Below are 21,208 nucleotides of genomic sequence, written 5' to 3' on the forward strand. Positions count from 1 at the left end.
TTCTTCTCCACGGGGTAAACCATTCATTGCTGTAATTCTATTCGTGCGCAAAGTCAAGATGTTTCCCCCGCATTGACTCTGGGGGATCGGCGTTGCGGGGTGGTTAAGCGCTCGAGTCATTGGGTAATTAACTGACCTCGTATAAAACTCCAATGCTACCTGCCGAGACCGTGGGGCGACTAAACCACGTTTTGGTCACGAGGTGGGACGATCGCTCGGCTTGGTTCCTGTTCATCTCTAGTGTTGGAGGAGCGTCCGGGGAGCTCTGGGAAACTTGCTGGAGAAGCGCCCATTGCATGGAATCTGAAGCAATGTCGTCAGCATTGCCAATGCTACCGGTACTGTATTATATACTTATCAAGATAATTGATACGTAGAAGCGTACACTGTTACAAGAGAACTTGAATTACTGTAGATTCATATGTTATTCGTGGCAGACAGCCATACAGTATATATATCGAAGTTGAAGTATTTACAAGATGCAATGCATGTACAAAGAGGTCCCAGCTCACCACCCAAACAGGCCAAATATTCCCATCTTCGAGGTCAAGGATACGCCTCTAGTAAGCAACAGGCCAGCCATTATCATACTTGAGCAAGTTAATACCCAAAAGCGCAGTACCAGCATTATCATAATAATGATAAACAAGAACATCCGCATCAGTATCAGTGAAAACAGCATTATGTCCCGGTCCATGAATCGACCCATGACTAGCCATAATCTCTGTTCCTCCACCAGACATCATCTGCTTACCAGCCTTATCAACATAAGGCCCAGTAATGCTGTTCGACCGTCCAACCATAACACGATACGTGCTCGCAGCGCCCTGGCAGCACTTGTCGAACGACACCCAGAGGTAGTATGTGCTTCCGCGCTTGGTGATGAAGGGTGCTTCGACGGCGCCTTCGACGGAGGCGTCGCGCTTGGCGAGGGAGTACATGCTTGTTCCGGTGCGCTTGCCGGTCTTGGGGTCGAGTTGGATTAATTTTATGCCGGACCAGAAGGAGCCGAAGGAGAGCCACCATTTTCCATCGGAGTCGACGAAGAGATTGCCGTCGATGGCGTTATAATCGTTGTTGTCGTTGGATTCGACGACGACGCCTTGGTTGGTCCATGATCCTGAGGCACCGGTCTTGCTAGTGGCAAGGAAAATAGCAGAGGTGCGCTTCCCGAATGAAGAGGCGGAGTAGTACAGGTAGTACTGGCCGTTATGGTACGAGATATCAGGTGCCCAGAGGTTCTTGTCGCCCTTTGTATACTGCGTAGTCCAAGGCGCACCATTGGGGAAAACGGCACCTGCATCCTTCCAAGCTGTTCGATCAGAAGATGTCTTGAGCGCAACGTTGTCTCCTGTATGAGCCAACAAGTATCCACCGCTAGGAGTCTTGACAACCGTAGGATCATGGACACGGGTATTGCCGGTGACGGGGCCAGGGTTAGGATAAGCAGCGTTTACGCCGCTGAGGGACGCGACGGCGATGAAGCCGCTGACGAGAAGCTTCCACATTATCGATAGAGTTTATGAGGTTTGTTAAAGATCATCATGTTTGAAACAAAAGACATTGTGTTGATCTTATAGTTTGCGGCTGCCTCGGCATTTGGTGTACTCCTTTAATTTTGGGTTTGAGTTTCAGTAGGCACTGGAACTAGTGCCTCCAAGAGCTTCGGGGAATATTATTCCATCGGTGTAAGCGCTCCACGGAAGAATTGTTCTGCGGAGCTTCTCGGTCCGGTCCGATTTGGGCACGCTTGGCCGGTAGCTGAAAGTTCAAGGCATGGGCTGATTGATTATTCACCGCTGAAGAATGACGTGAGAAATACGCCTATTGTTACATGTCGTATTTGTTAGAGTGTTTTTGTATCGGCAAACTTAAAATATCCCGATTCTTGTGTTTTGGGGATGTGATGCAGGGATGTATACGCGGATGACTCTGACACTGCCAAGAATGGGATGAAACGACACCAAGAAGTTAGCTGCGGAACCTCGCAAGCCTTGTCATTCCCGGAGATAATCTCTGAATGTTTTGTTTATTGGAAACGTTCACCACAACGAACTGGCCAATGGATGTGTGATACGGTGATAAACATATTTATTGAGGACTTCCGATCAGGTCTAATCACTATCTCTGAGCCTCTGACTGGTGGACATCTCGCTCAGCTCCGCCGAATACCATCCTGCACAAGTGGTTTCATTGTAGAAAAAGCATATCGCGCTATTTTCCAGCTCCCGTCCACCTTCTTCAGAATGAACAGCTCTTGGTTGGAATGAGGCTCTGATGTTTGGGTCTGCAGCATAGTCTTTGTACCCTCTGCTGTTGTCCTTGCAAAAGCCCACTCTGGCGACATCACAACAATCTCGTCGATACCAAAGGTGATGGTGAGTTGAATGCTGTTAAAGATTCGCTCATAGGTTTCTGTGAGAGCTTCCGTGCCTGCGCTGGCGCTAAAGTGGGGGGGCATTATTACGCCATCGTTGGTGTAGAGTGCGACTGTCTGCTTGACATTTCGGTCTTTTAGAGCTGTTCCGTAGGCGTGGAGAACAGAAGTGATTGCCTCTGTCTCGGATGAAGACACTGGGAAATGTCAGCTTGCCTCCTGGGGAGGAATGTGTAGGGTAGCTCACTTTTGGCGGACGCCGATTCTGTTCACAGATAAACTTGAGGCTTCCTTGTAAGCTAGAGAAAGAAACTCTTGTGTTGAGAAGTTTGTTTACCACAAGATTATAGTTTCCCAATAGGCAATCCGTATTTTTATATATTTTTCATATTAGATGTATCTCTCATAAGCCAGAAGTGGGGGTCCCACAATGCGTGTTTTCACAGTCTACTGAACTTCTATGTTCAAGAATGGGGTAGCGAAACCTAGATGAAAGATAAGATAGATATATGTAAAATCCGAAAATTGTGGAAGTGGGCTTTTATTCGAGTATGTAGCTGACCTCAATGCGTAAACTGCTGCTTGAACCGTTTTCGAGATTTAGCAGTATAGCACAGCTGGACCGGCCAAATAATAGAGAATCTTTTAGTGAATCACTACTGATAAGAAAGAAGACGGTGACATATATTTCGAGATCAGGTGAAACAATATATTCCTTATATGTGTTCTTCAATATGCATATATATACAGCGGTTATCTTATCTGGACGACTAGTGGAAGCCCAGTCCGGCCGTTAAGCGGGAATTATCAGCTCATGCCTCAGGCATCAGTGCTTGTGTCTGACATTCGAGTTTCACGCTGTTGCCTATCGAAAAGCATGAATCTCAACTCCAACGATACAGAAAAATGGTTTTATGCGATCTCTGCAGAGAAATTCCCTGGGAGAACCTTCCCACAGTCCCACCTGAGTCATGGCCGTCCAGCAGTGGATATCCATATCTCCAAGACTTTCACCACTGGCCCCAGGATAGCCGAGGCTACCTACATCATCAAAGTCTCGAAGCTCTACGTGATGGTGCGAATAGTAAAGGCTGCGGTATTTGTTGCTTGATTCTCAGTCAGGTCGAGTTATGCCAGTCCGAGCTTGAGGAGTTGAAGCCCCAGTGGGATGCGGGGACAATAATGAAGTACGGTTGGCCGCTATGGGAAATGTGGATTGTCAAGAGAGAGGTTGGAGGGGATGGATTTTGGGTTATGAGTACGACGGATGACAAGAATAAACGAAATGTACGGCTTGTGGCAGCCATTGGGCTTTGTGTAGCAGACGGTGAGGTTGGAGATACTCTTCAAGAATAGCGATACTGATGTTTCTAGATGATCCCCTGGCACGAATTATTCGCGGACGACCTGTTGAACAACATGGCGGAACTGTTCAGGCTATATCAAGGGCTCACGATTGGGTAAATAAATGCAACAAGCATCCCGATTGCAGCCCCGGAGAGACGCTGTTGCCGTGTCGAGTTGTTGACGTGGGCGATGATATCAACAGTCCTTATGCGAAGCTCCGCGAAACAGACGGACAGGAACGTGGAAAATACATATCTCTCAGGTATCACTCTCAGGCAGAATACCAACACGACTTACACTGATATTCGTTCTGTAGCTACTGCTGGGGTAAAGCGCCGCAGTTCACTACCACCAAAGCAACCCTTGAAGAACGCAAACGTCAAATCATCATCTCCGACCTATCGCAGACGCAACAAGACGTGATAAAACTAGCACGCGAACTAGGTGTGAGATATCTCTGGATAGACAGCATCTGCATCTGTCAAGGCGACTACGACGACTGGGAGCGAGAATCATCAAAAATGCTCTCCATCTACGCAAACTCTTATCTAACAATTGCTGCTTCGAAAGCAAAAGATCACTCGGAAGGACTATTCAGCGAGACAATATCGAGGGAATACAAGACGTTTGAGTACACATCAGGAGAGCTTAGAGGACAGGCCATGGCGTTCAATCTTCAGCTCAACGAAGAATCTGGGGCTAGTACTTATATAAGTTTACCGGATGAACCACTGTCTGATCGAGGCTGGGCTCTTCAAGAAAGAGTGCTGTCGTGTCGAACTTTGCTTTATACAAAGCAGCAGATGTTTTTTGAGTGTAGTAAGGGATTTCGCGGGGAGGATGGTTTGTTCCTTGATTGGAGATTCGAGAACGTGCATGATATGCCAGACGGGCAGGAAGAAAGAAAAGAGCCTGACGATAAAGAACGACAGGATGATCCTAAGGCAAGACTGTATCAGTCATGGTACAGCCTGCTCTGGATATATGGCCCTCGAAAATTAACAAAGGCTTCGGATAAACTGCCCGCCATCTCTGGTCTCGCTAGTATCTTTGCCAAACGTCTTAACGACGAGTACATCGTTGGTCTTTGGCGATCACGCCTTTTAGAGGGACTACTTTGGCAGAGCCTGAGATGCAGGCGTGTTGCGGAATACAGAGCACCATCTTGGTCATGGGCATCTATGGATGGAATTCCTGGCATTGGCGTCACGGGAGATTACAAAGAGATTGCAAAGGTTCTCGACGTCAAGGTTGACCTGAAGGGTACCAACATCTACGGCGAGGTCACAACCGGGAAGATACAAATCCAAGCGCCGATGGAGCGTTTATATCTCGATGTCAAAGACTGGGATCCTACGAAACCAGGATATGCTTACGATAATAACCCTCCCGTTCGTACAGCACACGACGAGACGGATTCGCGGTTCGACTTTGACTTTACGGCTGATGATGCGCCGCAAGAAGCATTGAAGATAGTGAAGAGTTTAGAAGGGAAGGAGTTCTTTGCGCTCGTCTTGCTGAAGGCTAAGGAAAGGGACGAAGAGACTTATTATGCATTGATGGTTAAGAAAGTTGAGGGGGGTGAAGAGTATGAGAGGTTGGGGTTTGGGTTCGTTGATGAGAAGGGTTTGGGGCGACGGCCGGAGCTTGAAGCGCAGGATGAGTTTCCGGTTATCACGCTTGTGTAATTAATCGCGATGTTGCACAGATGGTAAATGTCATGTTTTTTTTCTCTTTTGGTGGTGTTATTGTCTTGATTGCCTGCTGCGATATGGACCACTCATACTGTTGGTGGGTGGCTTTTAATTATACAGCCAGCCACGTTATCCGAGCTGAAAAATGACATCGAATGGAAGCCCTCACAGAAAGCCTCATTGAGCAGGGGTGCAACGCCAAGACTGCCACAATCACAGATATTGACAGTTTGCGTGTCGTAACAGGACCGCAAGAGAAGATTACGTCAATAGGTAAACAATTATATCTATCCAATACTCTGCTGATGTTGACCGTCTCTGGGAGATGCGACTTGTGTAGATGCCCTTTGACTCTGTGCTGCTTTGCTTCCCATCTAATGCATCCTGGGCTACCGAGTCCCACGGGCTAATGCTAGTTAACGCCACCGTCTTGTTTAAGCTTAATTGAGACTACTCAAGGCTGATTGAAGCGAAGGAACTGGCATGCCTTAAGACCCCTTCCCCCGTTGTGCATCCATGCCTGACTCCCTTTCTCTCATCGCATCTGCAACAGCGAAGACCCAGATATGGTCCATCTAAGAAGCGCGACCCGTTTGGGGTCGCTATTATGCCTACTAGGGCATATGGAGAGCGTAATTGCTGGTAAGTCATACTGCATATTCAACAGCGTCACTCATGGCTAACTGCCCTAGACTGTTCCGCCGAGACTACTTCGACAATAACCGAGACGACACAAATATCGAGCCTTGCGGCGTCATGTCCAACGTACACGGGCGACCTCCATCTCATCAACGTTACGGGAACCATCAACATGACTGGCGTCGAGACTCTCATCGGCGGTATCACGTACAACAACGACTTCCCGGACGATTATGTTACGTTTTACAGCTCGACCCTCAAGAACATCACCAGCGACCTTCTCATGTACGGCGCAAGAGGGAAAGTTACCAAGACGCCGGGCTATCTAAATATAACCCTTCTAGCCCTTCGAAGCATCGATGCGCTGGCTGCCTATTGGGGATGGGGCGACGTATCGATCAATACAGACCCGAAGCTCAACATGTCGCAACGGTTCACGATCAGTTCTGGGACAAGTCAGTCTGAGGCTGGCAATTTGTACTTGAACGTTACGTCTGTTTCGAGTATCAATGTTCAAGGTGTTGAGTTTCAGGACACCGGCGGAGCGCTTTTCACCTCATCTGCAGAGAAGGTTGAGCGTGAGATCACAATTGGGGGGAACGCCGGATTGGAGCGTGTGGTATTGGATAATCTCAAGTCTGTCAACTACACGGTCGATATCAGAAGTAACTCGGATCTCGATTACATCTCGTTATCTCTCCCTGAAGTTGGCTTGCTGCGCGTCAAGGAAAACGGAAGGGATACACATCTCTCAGTACCCAACCTGAAGAAGCTCGGAGGTCGCAGCGATCCCGCGACTCATACTAGCGGTGGCGATGCTGGAGGTATCTTTAGGGATCTCGTCAATGCCAGTATGCCTGAATTGACCGAAGTCCATGGCGATGATGTCGATTGGTTCAAGGGCAAGCTAAACTTCACATCCAACTTCTTCTCTGAGCTTAGTCTTCCGAGTCTCAAGACGGCAAACTGCACGCTTGGCATCGATGAGAATATTGCACTAAACGACCTTTCTATACCGAGGCTGAACTACGTGAAGGACCTGCAGATTCACGATAACCCTCGCCTTCTCAACTTTACAGCCAATTTGCTCAAAAAGGCTGATAGCATCAACATGACTGGGCCATTTACCAATGTCGAGTTCTTCAGTCTCGAGGTCATTACAGGGGATTTCTACCTCGCAGGCGACAAGACCATGGATTGTTCTTGGTTCGATGAGCACTTCCTCAATGACATTGTCAAGGGTTCATACAAGTGTGTCGGGAACCATACCAAGCCTGCAACAGAGCGCAAGCCCAGCACGCCGACCAACGAAGCAGATCTTCAAGATGAGGGTTCGAAGCAAGGAGGAAGCTCTTCTAGCGGAAGTGAAGAAAGTTCCGGCTCTGGAAATAAGGGTGGCCTCTCGACTGGTGCAAAGGCAGGTATTGGCGCGGGAATTGGTGTAGCTGGTCTTATCCTTCTTGGTCTTGGAGCTGGGTTCTTGATTGGCAAGAAGACGAAGAGGCCACCCGGGGCAGTGACTCATACTACTGACTCCGGGTATCAAAAGGCTGAGATTGATGGAGATGGTAAGCCGTCCGCTGGTGTCAAACAGGCGCATAGTGTAGAAGCTTCCGAGATGCAGGATACGGGCAAGTCTGAGTTACCGACCAATCCCGTGAGAGCAGAGTTAGCAGGATAAGACTTCACAGTTAATAATTCCATTGTAGGAAAGGTAAAGGAATAAAGCGTCCGCCCTTGACTCAAAGATTGGTATTCGTGAACAATCTGCCCAAGCCGTCCCTTGGTACTGTTTGAAGCGGACACCTTAGAAATTGCTCACATGGCGATAACTAGGCTTTTTCAGCGTGACTTTATAGGTGCGTGGTAGAAAAAGGCTGCACTGGAGTGGTCTGCCAAGAGGATGGCCAGGGCTAGATGCGCCTAGCTGAAGTTCTTTATATCTTGGCAATGCGCTATTCAGCGCTATAGGCTGATTTCAAGGATGACCAGGGAACACTATCATACCAGGATGCTTCCCTCGTTTTCATCTCCCTGTTGACATTTGCATGCTTGTTATGTTTTTTGAAGTTCGTGAATAATCATCCGAAATGGCAGCAGAAACTGAACCAGCCTTGATTGGCTACACGACCATAGATGGAACAAGTAATTATCAAGATCATGCTGTGCATATCACGGGCTAACGCAACGCCGTAGCGACCTGTTTCAGCTGTCCCTGTAGGATTTCGTGAGATACTGTGAGAGCCGTGGGGGGATAATTCCGAAAATAAGAAGAAATATGGCAGGTATATAAAGAGCATCTGTGATGCATGCGCGCATCGTTCATTGTAAGTAACTTATCGGGGCTATTGGGATTGGCACCTTGGAACGCACAGGTCGGTGACAAAGTGGCTATTCTATACGGTGGAGAGACGCCCTTTATCCTGCGTAAATCGAGGGGACGGAGGATTTTCTCTCGTAGAAGAGGCTTTTGTATATGGGTTGATAGCCGGAGAAGGAGTGACGGATTTCTTTGGAGGAGTTTGTGATATTAATATCTTATAATATAAAGGGGGTAAGGCTTGAATTTTATGTATGTTGATATAATTACAGACCTTATATATCGGAGACAATCCAACTGTTCTCTTTGATAAACAGGGTATGCTGAGCGGTTTAGTAAAGACTACATCTTGAGAGTTGTTGAGACTCAGATCTGGTTCTGTTTGGGAAACCACGACTAAGTTCTGTTTGGTGATTATAAGTCCTTAGCCATAGGTTTTAACTACAAATAGCGCATCTAGCTCCCTATTTAGACATTATACCACAAATCATAGCCAATTGCTTCACAGAACGCACATTCTTACTCGGCATAGCATAAGAGAGATAGATTTACAAGACACAGACATTTGTTACTCTTTATCCTTTTCCTAAGTCGCCCGCTATCCATGTAATATCAGACTACAAATGGAAAATCAGGCATCAAAATCATCAAAAAGACAAATCTACTTCGAACGTGAGTCAACCGGAGCTGGGTCAACCGAAGGTGGTTCAACCGAAGCCCCATCATCTCCATCCACAAGATACCTCGCATACTTGACAATCGGCTTCCCATCCCCCGGACTCCGATCCATAAACTCAAATAATCCCGTTGACGCCATCAACTCATGCAACTTTTTGTACCCATATGTTCGAACATCGAAATCCGGATGCCATCTGTTCATGAGCATTCCGACAGCCGCAAGACCAGCCCAGCCATCTTCACCGGTTCTTGCTTCGACTGCTTCGCGTAGCCACTCGATTACTTGTTCATCAACTGCTCGTTGCTCAGGTTGCAGTTCGCTTGGTTCGAGGGATGTTGCTCGGGGTCTGTTTGGGGCTGGGCTGTTGGTTTCGGGGTCAAGTCTTTTGCGCTTGCCGTTTGTTGTGCTAGTCCATGAGGGGATGGGTGGTCCTGCGTCGGAGGGCTCGGCTTTGATGTTCTGTGCACTGGATGGTTCCGCTGATGATTCGACGTTGTATTTCGCCCGTGAGTCCGTCCGGCCCTTCTGGAAATCAATCTTATTAGAGGGGCGCGCGACTTGTGCACGATTCGAAGGCCCTGGAGAGGGTTGCTCAGAAGACAAGCCCCGGACAGGTACTGGTGAGTCCATCAAAAGTGCTTTTCCCTTAGAAAACGCTGAAATCGGTGCGTGACCGCCTGGGGGTCTCTGGCTAGGCAAGACTCCATTGAGTGGTATCGTAGTCGATGCTCCAGCAACGTCAACCTCAATTGACGGAGTCCCAGATCTCGGCACAAGATTCTCAACGTAAATGAACTTATCACACGCAGTGACAAACGGCTTCGGAGTCTTCCGCTCTCCACATCCATAAACCACCAGTCCCGACTCACGAATGCGTGACGCAAGACGCGTAAAGTCGCTGTCACTTGACACGATGCAGAAACCATCGAATTTGTTAGAGTATAGCAAATCCATGGCGTCGATGATCATAGCTGAATCAGTCGCGTTCTTTCCATAAGTATATGCAAACTGTTGCATAGGCTGGATTGAATTCTGGAGGAGTTGGGGCTTCCAACTGTTCAATCGGGAGCTGGTCCAGTCGCCGTAAGCGCGCTTGACGAAAGTGGTGCCGTATTTTGCGAATTCTGCGAGGACAAAGGCTACCATTGCAGCGCTTGCGTTGTCTGCGTCGATGAGGACGGCCAGCTTGGCTGTTGGAGCATTCGAAGTCATGTTTTGAAGCTGAGAATGGTGGATCCAATATTGTGGTGATGCAGATGAGCTAAACATGTCAGCGTTGTTGTTTCAACCACCTTTTCTGCGACTCACTCGGTTTAAATAGACAATTCCGTGTCTGAAAGTGGCGTTTGTATCTTTTCTTGTTCAATCGAACCAGAAAATGATATGATACTAGACATGTTCTTTTGTTGATCTGTCCAGAGCCTTTGTTCATGCAACGTCCAAGGTGATCGAGACACGCCATCTCGAAAGCGGGGTTCCTCAAGCCGGCGCGTTGCTATGGTATCCAATCACAGGTCACCAACGCCGACCCTGCCAAACAACCCAATGCTCGTGGAGATGAGAGACATTGGCGCTGTTCGGTCAGTTAACTATCTGACTCGACACGTTGGCTAAGTCAAGTGTTCTAGTACACGGCTGTTCGCTAACGAAAGGGTTCACTCTGACTCCTCTTCAGCAGCGACATACTCCTCGATCAATCTCGTCTCCCTCCGCTCCCTGATCTCACGTAATGACGACTCTGCCGAAAGCCAACCGACAACCAACATACTCTTCATGACCCACGATCTACGAAACGTCTCAGCCGTATACCAATCGCGGCCTTTGCTATGCAGGTCCGGCACCCAAGGAAAGTTGGAGGTGATATGCATTTGCAGCAATGCTGGGTAGAGGTCCAGCTGAACCATGGCTTCTCTAGTCGCAACCTCATACCATCGGTAGCTACCGAGGGCGAAACCGAGAGATGATCCGATGAGGAAGGGTAGGCCTGCTGTGCCCCAGATCATGCTGCCGACCATACCGCTTGAGACGCCGACGACCGTCGCGGTTGAGATGCCGGATACCAAGCTGCGGAGCATACTACATGCAATCAGTTTATGAACGATTGGCAAGCGTTATGGGCGAACTTACAATAACCCAGGGCCACTGTGCAAGGAACAATCAGTCAGTTCAATTCCGTGTTTCGGTGGTATGGGAGACTTACCTGACGACTCCCCAGCCACTCAGCAAGCTGATGAAGGGGAACCTGTCAAAGTGATCCGACATTTCGAAGCGAGAACGAGGTTTAGAAGAGGGTCAGCAATTGGAACGGCTGAACAGGCTTGCTTCGAGATGAGAGAACAGTTGAGGATTTCAAGGGAGGAATCATCAGAGAGGGGAACTCGATCCGTTAGCTGAAGCCACTTGGGGCTGATTATGTCATGTCAAACTCTAAAATCAATAATTGTACTCCAACAAGGAATAGTTGATGCGCCGTTACTATGATTAATGTTTTATCGATCATTATCTTCTACATCAGAGCTTTGACTGCATTGCATCTGTGTTGTTCTGTCAAGGTCTCAAGGAACAATGGTGCTGAGATGAGGAAGTGATAAGCTGATAAGATAAGGGTATCCCCGGTGTCATCCACCAATCATGGCTTGCTAGTCCTTACAGGACACTCAAGAACAACCATTGACCAGGCCCATGCAATACACATAATTGTGAGTAGCAGAATAATGCGATATATCCTGAATACAAACAACAAGTATTATTAGCTGCGTATGTTAGTTCGAGCAAACTCGAGCTTTTCTTACTCGGTACTCTGTACATAAATACTATATCACCAACATGTTCAATTGTCCTACCAAGTAGTTCAACGGTACATATTAAGCAATATCAGTTATCTGCCTAGGCTTAACATGAACAACATTTAGGAGTGGGTAACTTATGAGACAGAGAAAAGCTTTAAATAGACGTCCTCCCTCTGCACTATGGCAGTTCCATTCTCTCCTCACAGAGCTTTACTTATCTATTATACCAGCACATACCCTTTCTCAAAAAATAAATTGCTTGACTCCTTATCTATCTATCTTACGAATTCTAACGAATTCCACGAAGTAACGGTAAGATGCCCTTTATGAAAATCCAGTGGGTAAGGAAGCGCGTTGCCAAAAAACCGGTAACACAGCCATCTCCTCCGTACATGATTGAACCACCTGCCTACACGACCGAACCACCTCCCTACACACCCGAATTAACTCTTCCCATGAAGTAATCACCTGCCTCCATGACCGGACCACCTGCTTTCATGGCAAACAGACGGCTTGCTCAACTCTTTACCCCGGAGGGCCGCACGAGCTTCGCCACCAACCATTTGCGCCTTGATCCGCAAACGGCCGCTATCTATAAACAGGCAATGCGAGATGGCACCCATATGATCGGTATGCGAGGTTATGGTGTGCTCTGGAAGGAACGAAAGGGCGCCGTTGACTACTTCGTAGCCATAGAGCGCGGTGGCAATCGTTACTTGACTTGGTTCACTTGGTTCATCGAGAAAGACGATACTTTGATCATGGTCCCGTGAGGATACGTAATGTACGTGAAGGAGAAGTTGAAGGCGCGAAGAAGGGGTGAAATTGAACGTGAAGTTGTCATGCTCCAGGAGAAAGCACAGCGCAAATTCTACCCTGGTTTTAACGGTATTATGAGACAAAACTCAAGTGACACGTAGCCTGCCGCAGCTTGCCGCTTTTATGGCCTCTTCACTCGCTGGCTTAACTTCAGCTCAGCTATTCATCAGCCCCTCAGCCCCCCCTCAGCTCGCATCAGATATAATCCCCCCTCTAGCTAAGCGGTAGGCCAGTGTCGCTCCTATTCCCATTTCTGGGCCTTCAACCTCTAAGTCGCCCCGCCTACTAACGTCATGGCACCCTAACCAGGGCTGGCCTCAGAGTATGTTTAGGATTAGGATCTAAAGTTTTAATCGTTTAATGAAAGTCCCAGAACTTGGCTGCGATTGAATCCTTTCATTTCTGGGAAGCTGTGATTGAGCCATTGTATGTCTGAAAGTACTGAGTTCCGATGCAAAGCACCTCGATCTCGAGAACTGAGTGTATCGCTATTGGATTATGTCGAGCATGAGCTCCGCCTAAGGAATCACTCCGCTCAAGATATGGTTACGCGATAAGCCGCAATAGAAACCCTAAGCAGAGATCCCTTTGTGTTATGTTTTTCTTTTACTGATTCTTAGTGGGGCATCTTACCGGTACCACTACATCGCGCAAGCTCATAACCTAGCCGTAGTGAAGGTTGAAGCTATGATCTTATTATTGACTAGGTTTTACAGGCTAAGGGCATTTGGCACATAAAGACCCAAATATCTCTTCGAGAACAAGGGTAGCATAGAGGCTTTCAGCCGTGACAGAATGACGAAGCCATAGGCTTAGGAGTAACAATACGCTTTGAGGGACTTTTCTCTCTTCATATGTTTGGCTTGATCTTCTCGTTGAAGAGCTGGCTTAGTTCAGCAGGCGCGTTTGTTACAGAAATTGGGGGCCTAATGCATACAGATTGATTAAGCAATCTGATGATACCCATAACAATCTCGGTGAGGGAGTCTTTCGAGTCTTTAAGGGGGAAATTCTGGGATAGCTGAAAGCCAAGAGTAAGCCGGCGTTATCTAATGAGACTATTGTTTAGATGTGCGTAGATATTTTAGGGTGAGCATTGGCAGGCTCGACTTAATAGATACCATGTCAAGTTTCTCAAGCTTTGCAGAGGTAATACTTCAAAGGAAAATTCATTATCTCGATTCGATATCGAGGAAGCTAGTGCTAGAAGAACATCTATTGAAGTTGTGTTAATTTGGGTCATATATTTATATCTTGGATATTATCTTTCCTATAACCCTTTTTAAGTTAAGCACTCTGACTGCATAAAATTCCTCTAATACCTTATATCTTTAGTATCTAGCTATTATATGTAAAGGGACTAACTATAAGGTTTTGTACTACTTTAATTTGTAAATAATAAGTAGAAATCTAGTCTATAGTTTTAATATGCTGTCACATTTGTCTCAATAGAAAGGATATCTAAAACTGTATTTACTTAGATAATTGTAAAACTAGATACGCTTTCTAAATCAGAAGCTAGGACCTTGTCATCCTCATATACACTAACTCCAAGTCCTGCTACTCTATCTAATTGAGCAATACCAATCCTCCTAAAGTTGTTAGGTTCAGATGCTACCTTTTCTAGAAGTAAGCAATTAGACTTGCAAATCATCGCTGCCAAACAGGGAAGCTCGGGCTTAAAATCGAAGTAAGCATGTCCTCGGTAAGTCCGACCATTCAGCACGATGTCAATCGCAGTCTTGGGAAAAGGTTGAGACAGAGACTTAGACTGTCGGACTTCAACAAGAGGCGCCTTCTGAGCAGTTAGTGATGATGCATTATAAAGCTATGTTTTTGTGGATAAGCCTACCTTGATTCTTAGCCAACCTGACTGTATTTTGCCGAAATGACTCTTGTTATGATACTCGAGGAATGAATCGCAATAGTAGCTACAAATTGAGTTCGATAATGCCTCAAACTTGACTGATCCATCAAGTGATGCCCAAGACCATGATGGAGCACGGTATGCTTTTGGCTTTTTGAACGGCAGCAATGGTTTTCCAGGTCCATAAAGATGTCTTCTCGACTGATCTGCCCACACAGGTTGCATCTCTTCATATGGATATTTTCTCCAAAGAAGGTCTTGACAGATATGTTCTTTCCAGAGCCCTGCGAGGTAAGTTTCACCTGTCTGTTGCTGGAGCCAACGAGCCATACCAGCAATTGCTGGCAATTTATCTGTCTCAAAAGACAATTGACGCCTGCTATATGATTCAACTAGAAAGTTCCATCCTCCAGAACGTCGAGACACTTCGTATCTGTTCTCCAATGGTGCAACTTTCGCATTAACTGCAGGATCTCTTTCAAGGTGCTTGAGGACGGCCCATTTAGACATTACATTCTCAAATCGAGCTCCGTCTTCTGCCACTGTCTCACGGCCACATTGAACAAAGACTTGACTAGATGTGAAGTGCACAATGCGAGGCGACAAGAAACGTTCTTGAAGTGTCCAGCCACGTTGATTCAGAGGCTCATCTCCAACAGGATCAATATAGGCCCCGAAACTTCCAATTTGATAAAGGGATGGATACCTTTGGAACGAAGGAGGCATCCATTCTTTGCAAGCGTAGACGGAGGTTTGCGATGAGCCCTCGATTGGAAATGGGAGTTTTACGCTCGGCAAGCGCACTTCGTGCATTCCCGTTGATTGGCTTTCATATGAAATGTACGCCGCCGGAGGCTGTTCCAAGGTGAAGCAACCAGAATCGGATCCTTTTGAGGAAGATGCAGCAACTGTCAACCATGCATTTGTATATACTTCGCTCATCTTATCTGCTTCGATTTCCCAGTCTGCTGAGTCATTTTGAATTATGCAGAGTGAGTCAATCCAAAGGTATTGGATGCCAAGTTGATGGCAGATAATAGCTGCATGTTGAAATGTCAATGGTAAAAGCCTTACGGGAATACCTTGTTGATGTTGCAGGAAAGTTTCTAACGTGGTTCGAAGTGGCTGCGATGAACCCCAGCAGTGGCTTAGAGCAATATATTGTCCTCGTATGTTCCCAGTTACTAGTAGCTTGACGTGTTTGTGTGTTCTCAGCTCGCTTAGATCGAGAACCCGCGTGGGAAGGTCCGTCTCAGGCAATACACAACTATCATTGTGTGCCTGGGAGCAACCAACAAGAAAATTTCTGATTAGTTTTATGGCCGGAACCTCCTGATCGTAGCGCTGATGTAGTAGCCTGCCTGGGATAGTCCTGTAGAGAGGAGTATCTGTATGATCGGCAAGTTAGTTGGCATGCGCAAGAGTCTGAGATCTTTGATACATACCTGCCGGAGCGAGAATCCTTATCTGACTGCCGCGAAAAAGATAGCGTACTATTTTTTGACTGCCATTCATCACCTCCAGCTCGGGGCCTCGGCTCAACCGAACTCCCAGGCCAATTAATTGAGGTTGACAATTCTCTATCCCATTCAAGGTCCAATAGTTCCCATATATCAAAGGTTTTGAATCATACTTGCTAGGTACCAAATGAGAGAAACTAGCATCAGGATCATTCTCAGGCCCCTCTTTTGTCTCAACAAATGCATGAGCTAAAGGGCTCCTCCATGCTACCATGCCAACGAGGACGTTATTCTCCTTGGAAAGTTGTTGTCTTGTGAAGAATTGACCTTCACCAGAATCGTCGATCGATTCTAGTACATTGACCGGCGCTTCCTTCAATTTACTCGAATTTTCAATCAACTCCGGCCGGATGGGGTAGTCGAACCTTTCGTGTTCCTTTTCGATTTCGATAATGGTATCGAGAATAAGCTCGCATAATTCACATCTCTCGCTCGAGGAGAGTAGATGCTGAATGCTCTCTTGGTGAGCATGCCCTGTACCTTCTTCACAGTTGAGCTTGTCGAACGGAATATCTTGGCAAACATTACACAAGCCGCGGGCGATTGCCCGTGGTCCCTGTAAAGGCGGAACGATACACCCTGTCGTAAGCAAGGTGTCCTCCTGGAAGAATAGCCAAAATGTTGAACCTGGAGGTAATATTGCTTTAGATCCTGCTGAAAGGAACAAGGGGATCTTTTGGCCACCGGTGGACTGTGAACTTCGATTGGCCGTGTGGCTCCCATCGGACTTATTTGAGTACAGTACGAGTACTGTGCCTTGTTCTACTTCCATATAGGTAGTAAATCTGCAACGAATATCTGGCAATATTACCGATTCTTGGCCAAGCACTGAACGACCCAGAAAGAATGGGTCCTGAGCAACGAGCCGTTTTAATTGCTCTCCGTTTCGGCTTTGACGATTCGTTTCGAGGGCAAATACAGACAGGCGACTTGGAGGTAGACAGGGACACGCAATCTTGTAGTTTGGGTTTTGTGACCCAAAGTGACGTTTGATCTTCCGTAAGGACCAAGTAAATAAGCTGGGTCCATCAACAGGAGTCTGTGGGTCGTAAATAGTGGTCCCGAGCTCTGAGGTTTCCCATGACGACAGTAACTTTTCGATAGGTGTAGGCTTCATGAGGGAGGAGACGGAATGCTTTCAGCGGTGGTGTTACGTGGAAAAGATACAAATCGATATGTGGGAATGAAGATGGGTTGCAATATTATCAGAGCTTGGTTTTACAGGATAAAAAGATAATGACAAAGCACGTGTATCATGACCCACGATTGGAAGGACTAAAGGGGAATCTTTCGGAAAGCAATGAGAAAATAGAGCGAAGGTCCAATCTTGTAGGGCGATAACTATGGAACGGAATAATTAACACAGAAAAGGTGTTGGCACCAAGAATGAGGTATTTATGATAAGTTAAGAGTAAATATAAAAAACAACAAAAATTTCTTCACCGCATTTTGTAATTTGCGATATTATGATTTGTGACAGATTTCAAAATACGTACTGTTATACCCGCCGCAGCTGTATTAATCCGTCTGAATTTGGGAAACTCTGCTATATAAATATTTCCTTTATACACTTATTAGCTATATAAGGCTTCTTTTCATAGATTAATGTAATCAGGAGATCGCTTAACTTTCCTAACTAGGTTGGCATTCTGCTAAGTATTAAAGCTGTATAATGACCAAGGTGACTACTGCCTGCCCTTTTGGGCGAGATTGCAGTATATGTTACTTATTAGCGTAGCTGAAACTTTTGAAAGCTTCCTCTGTAACTCATCTACTTTTCCACTTTTCAATCACTAAGCTATGGATAGGGGGATGTGGTCCCAGATGTGGTCCCTTACGGGATCCCGACCGGGGTATGCGACCCCAAAAACGTGCCTGCTCAGTCACCTCAGCCCAAGCTCAGCACCAACTCAGCTTGGACCGGCAGGACTTCAGCTCTAGAAACAGAAATGTATTTTAGTGTGCTTTAAGTTTCGTCTGTGATTTTATTGGTATTATGCGATCGATCTATAAGGATAGGATCGTCAGCGTTGAAAAGGAGCTTGTTCAAATTCATGCTAGTAAAGGGAAGCGAGGGCGCTGGTAAAGTGTTAGGGGTTTGAGGAATGTATAATATTCTGAGGGTTTGCATTGTTTTCAGTTAAGACAATAATTCTCCTAATATCAATGGAGTGTTGAGGCCCAAACACCGAATCGGATGGTACAGGGTATGTCGGCCAGCGCTTAATGGCTCTAGAGGCCTCCTGACTCAGTGCTAATGCCTTATCGGGAACCGCGTCAAGTCATGCGAGTCATAGAAAGTCAGCGCGCGCAGCAGTGTACAGTAACAGAACCTAAAACGATATAAGAGAGTGCTGACTTGCTTGTCATTTACATTTACTGGCCAACTTCAAGCGTGGACTTCCCCTAGCCTCTTTTTCTTTCCGTATGTTCTATATTGAAAACAGCAATCTAATCAGTGCTGGTACGGCCCTTCCTGTCTTGATGTGTCACTGAAACTTGAGTCTGTACGACAATACCTTGCTCAGCAGCCGAACCCCCTTGGTTCTTCCAGATCGACCCATCACCAGTCCCTCCCCTTCCAACATCGTATGTCAACTCTACTTCATCGTCATCACTGCCGAAAGCATTGCCTTTGTTTCTATTCACACTGAAGAGTTGGAAGTGCTTCGATCCAGATTTGGATAGGTCGGTCGGTCCTGATGGTGTACCGCGTGAAGTCGAATTGATGCGCTTGATGCGGAACAAAGGTGCTAGCGTGGGAAGACAGGCGGAGATAACTGCGACGGAGGGCTCGAGACTGGACCAGGCGAATGACGGGCCCATCCACCATGTTGCATCGAGGTTTTGGAAGAAGCCCCAGAGGTAGTAAATGCGCGCGATACTAGCGACGCAGACACTGCAAAAAGTCAGCAGGAATATTACCTCAATGTTACGAGGTCACTTACAAACTTCCAAGGAGCATAATGCAAATGATGGAAATCTTGGTCTTGTTATTCATATGAAGTGTCCAAATTCTCGGTATCGGAACAGTCAATATGATAATATCATTCATCATGTTCATGATTCCAAGAACAAGGAAGAATAGCTTTACTTCGATGCATTTGCCCTTAGCGCCGAGATATTGGTTCCAGAAATGACTGACGGGTCGACAGGCGAAAGGCATGGTGATCCAAAGGATGAATGGGTACACGGTTGTCAGAAAAGTCGCTATCCAGAACATTATTGTATAGAGTCGGTTTTTGTCGATGCCGAGGGGGAAGAGGCGACGGTACAGGAGGAGGATGCTGATTTTGACGGATGTGACGGCGAGGGCGTATACGAAGGGTTCGGCGTAGACGATCTGAGGTTGGTGAGTATTGGATTGAGTGAGTGTAGTGGGCTGTTAGTAAACGGACCTTGAAGACGTTGACGAGAGTGGTAAGCTTGATTGACCAGACATGAGCCCCCGAGCCATGCTCTCCAGCTATTTTCCTTTAGCACCAGACCTCGAAGGTATCGCGAGAGCGAGCTTACCCAATATCGTCATCGCAACAGTCGCCGAAGCGCAAACCTAAATCCTTATTAGAAGAAGTCCGAACATTCCGTCCAATGTACTTACCAGACTGACCAACACGGCCCAATCGTCCATCTCGATGTTCGCCGACTTCATATTCCTCACATAAAATCGTAATGCGACAACTGTGACGGCAATGCCAAGAACAACGCAGACAACAACATTGTAAGTCGTGATAACATTCTTCTCAAGATCCAGCCCTTTCGGCGGTGGACCGAAAATGGCCACGATGTTAGGGTCAACCTCCATATCTGCTGCTATCAGGCTAGCTGCACGCAAAACGTTGGTTCAAACAGAACCATGGGTGTTGGTTAGTTAAATGGCCAAAACCCCCAGGCCAGTCCAAAGAAGAACATCCCCGGCAAGAGTTGAGCCTCGTTTCTTTTTCTAGTGGCAATGCTCTCGCTGCAAATCTCTAGCCGTTGCGGGCTCGTTTTTCTTTTCGTTTACTTACGGTTACGCGGAGATGAAGTCAAACTCGTAAACAGGCCATTTGTGAAAAGTTTGTGCAGGCTTTGACGGGGTTGGAGTCCACTTCGATGCTACCTTCGGTTGGCTGCTATGGAGAATGGGAAATCCTTCGAGGGGTTTTTGGTCCTGTCCTAAATATCTTACAGAAATGTTTTAAACATGACTTTGAACTTTATTCTCTTCAAGTCACTGTCTGACGGCGGTTTGATATCCGAAAGCTCTTGCGATATAGGTACAATAGTGCCCGGATTAAGGTCCAGCTCTTCTCAAAGCGGGAGATGAACTGCCAAGACGAAACTTGCGGCTCTCAAATGGCACCACCGGAAGTAGATCCCTGTACCGCGTCATACTTCCGGCCGGATATTGCAAGGGTTTACAGCCGAATAAAAGCACGTTTCAGGGCTTGGTCCATGTGCAACCGTTTATGTATGCAGACAAGACCCGCTGGATTCCACGATAATGCCTGTGATGTTTCATTGAAGGGTTCATTTGGTCCGCGTTATCTGAATTTAGAGGCTATCGCGGCTTTAGCTTCTAAGACGGGTAAAGGGGTTGAGGGAGATCCTGGGACTAACGGCTCCGGCATGGCGGATTTGGTCCGAGGTTTGTTCGTGGATACTGACACTAGCTTACTGTAACTTACATAGAGGTCCACTGCGACAGATTCCACTTTGAATGCTGCTTTGTCTAAGTATTTTGGGATTGAAACATGATTGCTGGCTGCGGCTTTATGGGTTAGGAACACGCAATCCGCCGACACAACGTTTCTTCGGGTACCTTAGATAAAATGACAAGATATCATTGGTCAATCAGACAGCCAAATCTGTTGAATGGTTCTCAGCTTGACCCGAAAGGCAGGTCAGTCGATGGCTTCTATTCCAACCGAGTGGCCCAAGAAAGCTTGGCCCCCGTCTAACTTCCTCAACCAACACCGTCGATCCTCATACTAGGAAGCAACAATGTAACCACCTCGGCAGCACGCCCTGAAACGCACATGGACAACACGAAGCCCAAACAGTCCATCTCCGCGTGGGGACCTTCGCCTCTAAAAAACACCTTTGTCTGTCCAAGTATTAGAAGCCAGGCCCCCTTCCACCAAAACCCAACCGAAAAAACAAACCATACCCACA

The 21,208-nt window shown here is 46.9% G+C and overlaps 7 protein-coding genes across 7 annotated transcripts; 1 reads left to right on the forward strand and 6 right to left on the reverse strand.

The window, feature by feature from the left end:
• Positions 1 to 534: 534 nt before the first annotated feature.
• On the reverse strand, positions 535 to 1,611 carry BKA55DRAFT_585263 (glycosyl hydrolase). The gene has a single exon (XM_046194429.1). The coding sequence runs from the start codon at positions 1,506 to 1,508 to the stop codon at positions 561 to 563; it is 948 nt and encodes a 315-aa protein (XP_046041980.1). The 5' UTR covers positions 1,509 to 1,611; the 3' UTR covers positions 535 to 560.
• Positions 1,612 to 2,081: 470 nt separating this feature from the next.
• Positions 2,082 to 2,814, reverse strand: BKA55DRAFT_585264 (uncharacterized protein). The gene is made up of 2 exons (XM_046194430.1): positions 2,625 to 2,814; positions 2,082 to 2,574 (listed from the first exon to the last, which is right to left on the reverse strand). Coding segments are annotated over exons 1-2 (420 nt in total). The 5' UTR covers positions 2,626 to 2,814; the 3' UTR covers positions 2,082 to 2,155.
• A 469-nt stretch (positions 2,815 to 3,283) lies between these two features.
• Positions 3,284 to 7,738, forward strand: BKA55DRAFT_599685 (heterokaryon incompatibility protein-domain-containing protein; the record flags this gene model as incomplete). The annotated part of the gene is made up of 7 exons (XM_046196428.1): positions 3,284 to 3,704; positions 3,752 to 3,986; positions 4,041 to 5,235; positions 5,744 to 5,754; positions 5,894 to 5,926; positions 5,972 to 6,060; positions 6,111 to 7,738. 7 exons carry the CDS (start codon positions 3,284 to 3,286, stop codon positions 7,736 to 7,738), a joined length of 3,612 nt encoding a protein of 1,203 aa, XP_046041982.1.
• A 1,169-nt stretch (positions 7,739 to 8,907) lies between these two features.
• On the reverse strand, positions 8,908 to 10,513 carry BKA55DRAFT_218884 (NYN domain-containing protein). The gene is made up of 2 exons (XM_046185225.1): positions 10,365 to 10,513; positions 8,908 to 10,317 (listed from the first exon to the last, which is right to left on the reverse strand). Exon 2 carries the CDS (start codon positions 10,266 to 10,268, stop codon positions 9,039 to 9,041), a length of 1,230 nt encoding a protein of 409 aa, XP_046041983.1. The 5' UTR covers positions 10,269 to 10,317; positions 10,365 to 10,513; the 3' UTR covers positions 8,908 to 9,038.
• A 198-nt stretch (positions 10,514 to 10,711) lies between these two features.
• On the reverse strand, positions 10,712 to 11,318 carry BKA55DRAFT_546428 (uncharacterized protein; the record flags this gene model as incomplete). Its single annotated transcript, XM_046190918.1, has 3 exons — positions 10,712 to 11,132; positions 11,184 to 11,198; positions 11,257 to 11,318. The coding sequence occupies 3 exons, from the start codon at positions 11,316 to 11,318 to the stop codon at positions 10,712 to 10,714; spliced, it is 498 nt and encodes a 165-aa protein (XP_046041984.1).
• Positions 11,319 to 14,141: 2,823 nt separating this feature from the next.
• Positions 14,142 to 17,168, reverse strand: BKA55DRAFT_546429 (heterokaryon incompatibility protein-domain-containing protein; the record flags this gene model as incomplete). The annotated part of the gene is made up of 3 exons (XM_046190919.1): positions 14,142 to 14,459; positions 14,517 to 15,919; positions 15,977 to 17,168. 3 exons carry the CDS (start codon positions 17,166 to 17,168, stop codon positions 14,142 to 14,144), a joined length of 2,913 nt encoding a protein of 970 aa, XP_046041985.1.
• A 1,334-nt stretch (positions 17,169 to 18,502) lies between these two features.
• Positions 18,503 to 19,932, reverse strand: BKA55DRAFT_744072 (uncharacterized protein; the record flags this gene model as incomplete). The annotated part of the gene is made up of 5 exons (XM_046201582.1): positions 19,653 to 19,932; positions 19,568 to 19,604; positions 19,450 to 19,517; positions 19,000 to 19,394; positions 18,503 to 18,950 (listed from the first exon to the last, which is right to left on the reverse strand). The coding sequence occupies exons 1-5, from the start codon at positions 19,854 to 19,856 to the stop codon at positions 18,503 to 18,505; spliced, it is 1,152 nt and encodes a 383-aa protein (XP_046041986.1). The 5' UTR covers positions 19,857 to 19,932.
• Positions 19,933 to 21,208: the final 1,276 nt, after the last annotated feature.

This window comes from Fusarium redolens, assembly GCF_020744475.1.
Source record: "Fusarium redolens strain MPI-CAGE-AT-0023 chromosome Unknown BKA55scaffold_29, whole genome shotgun sequence".
NCBI classification, from domain to species: domain Eukaryota; kingdom Fungi; phylum Ascomycota; class Sordariomycetes; order Hypocreales; family Nectriaceae; genus Fusarium; species Fusarium redolens.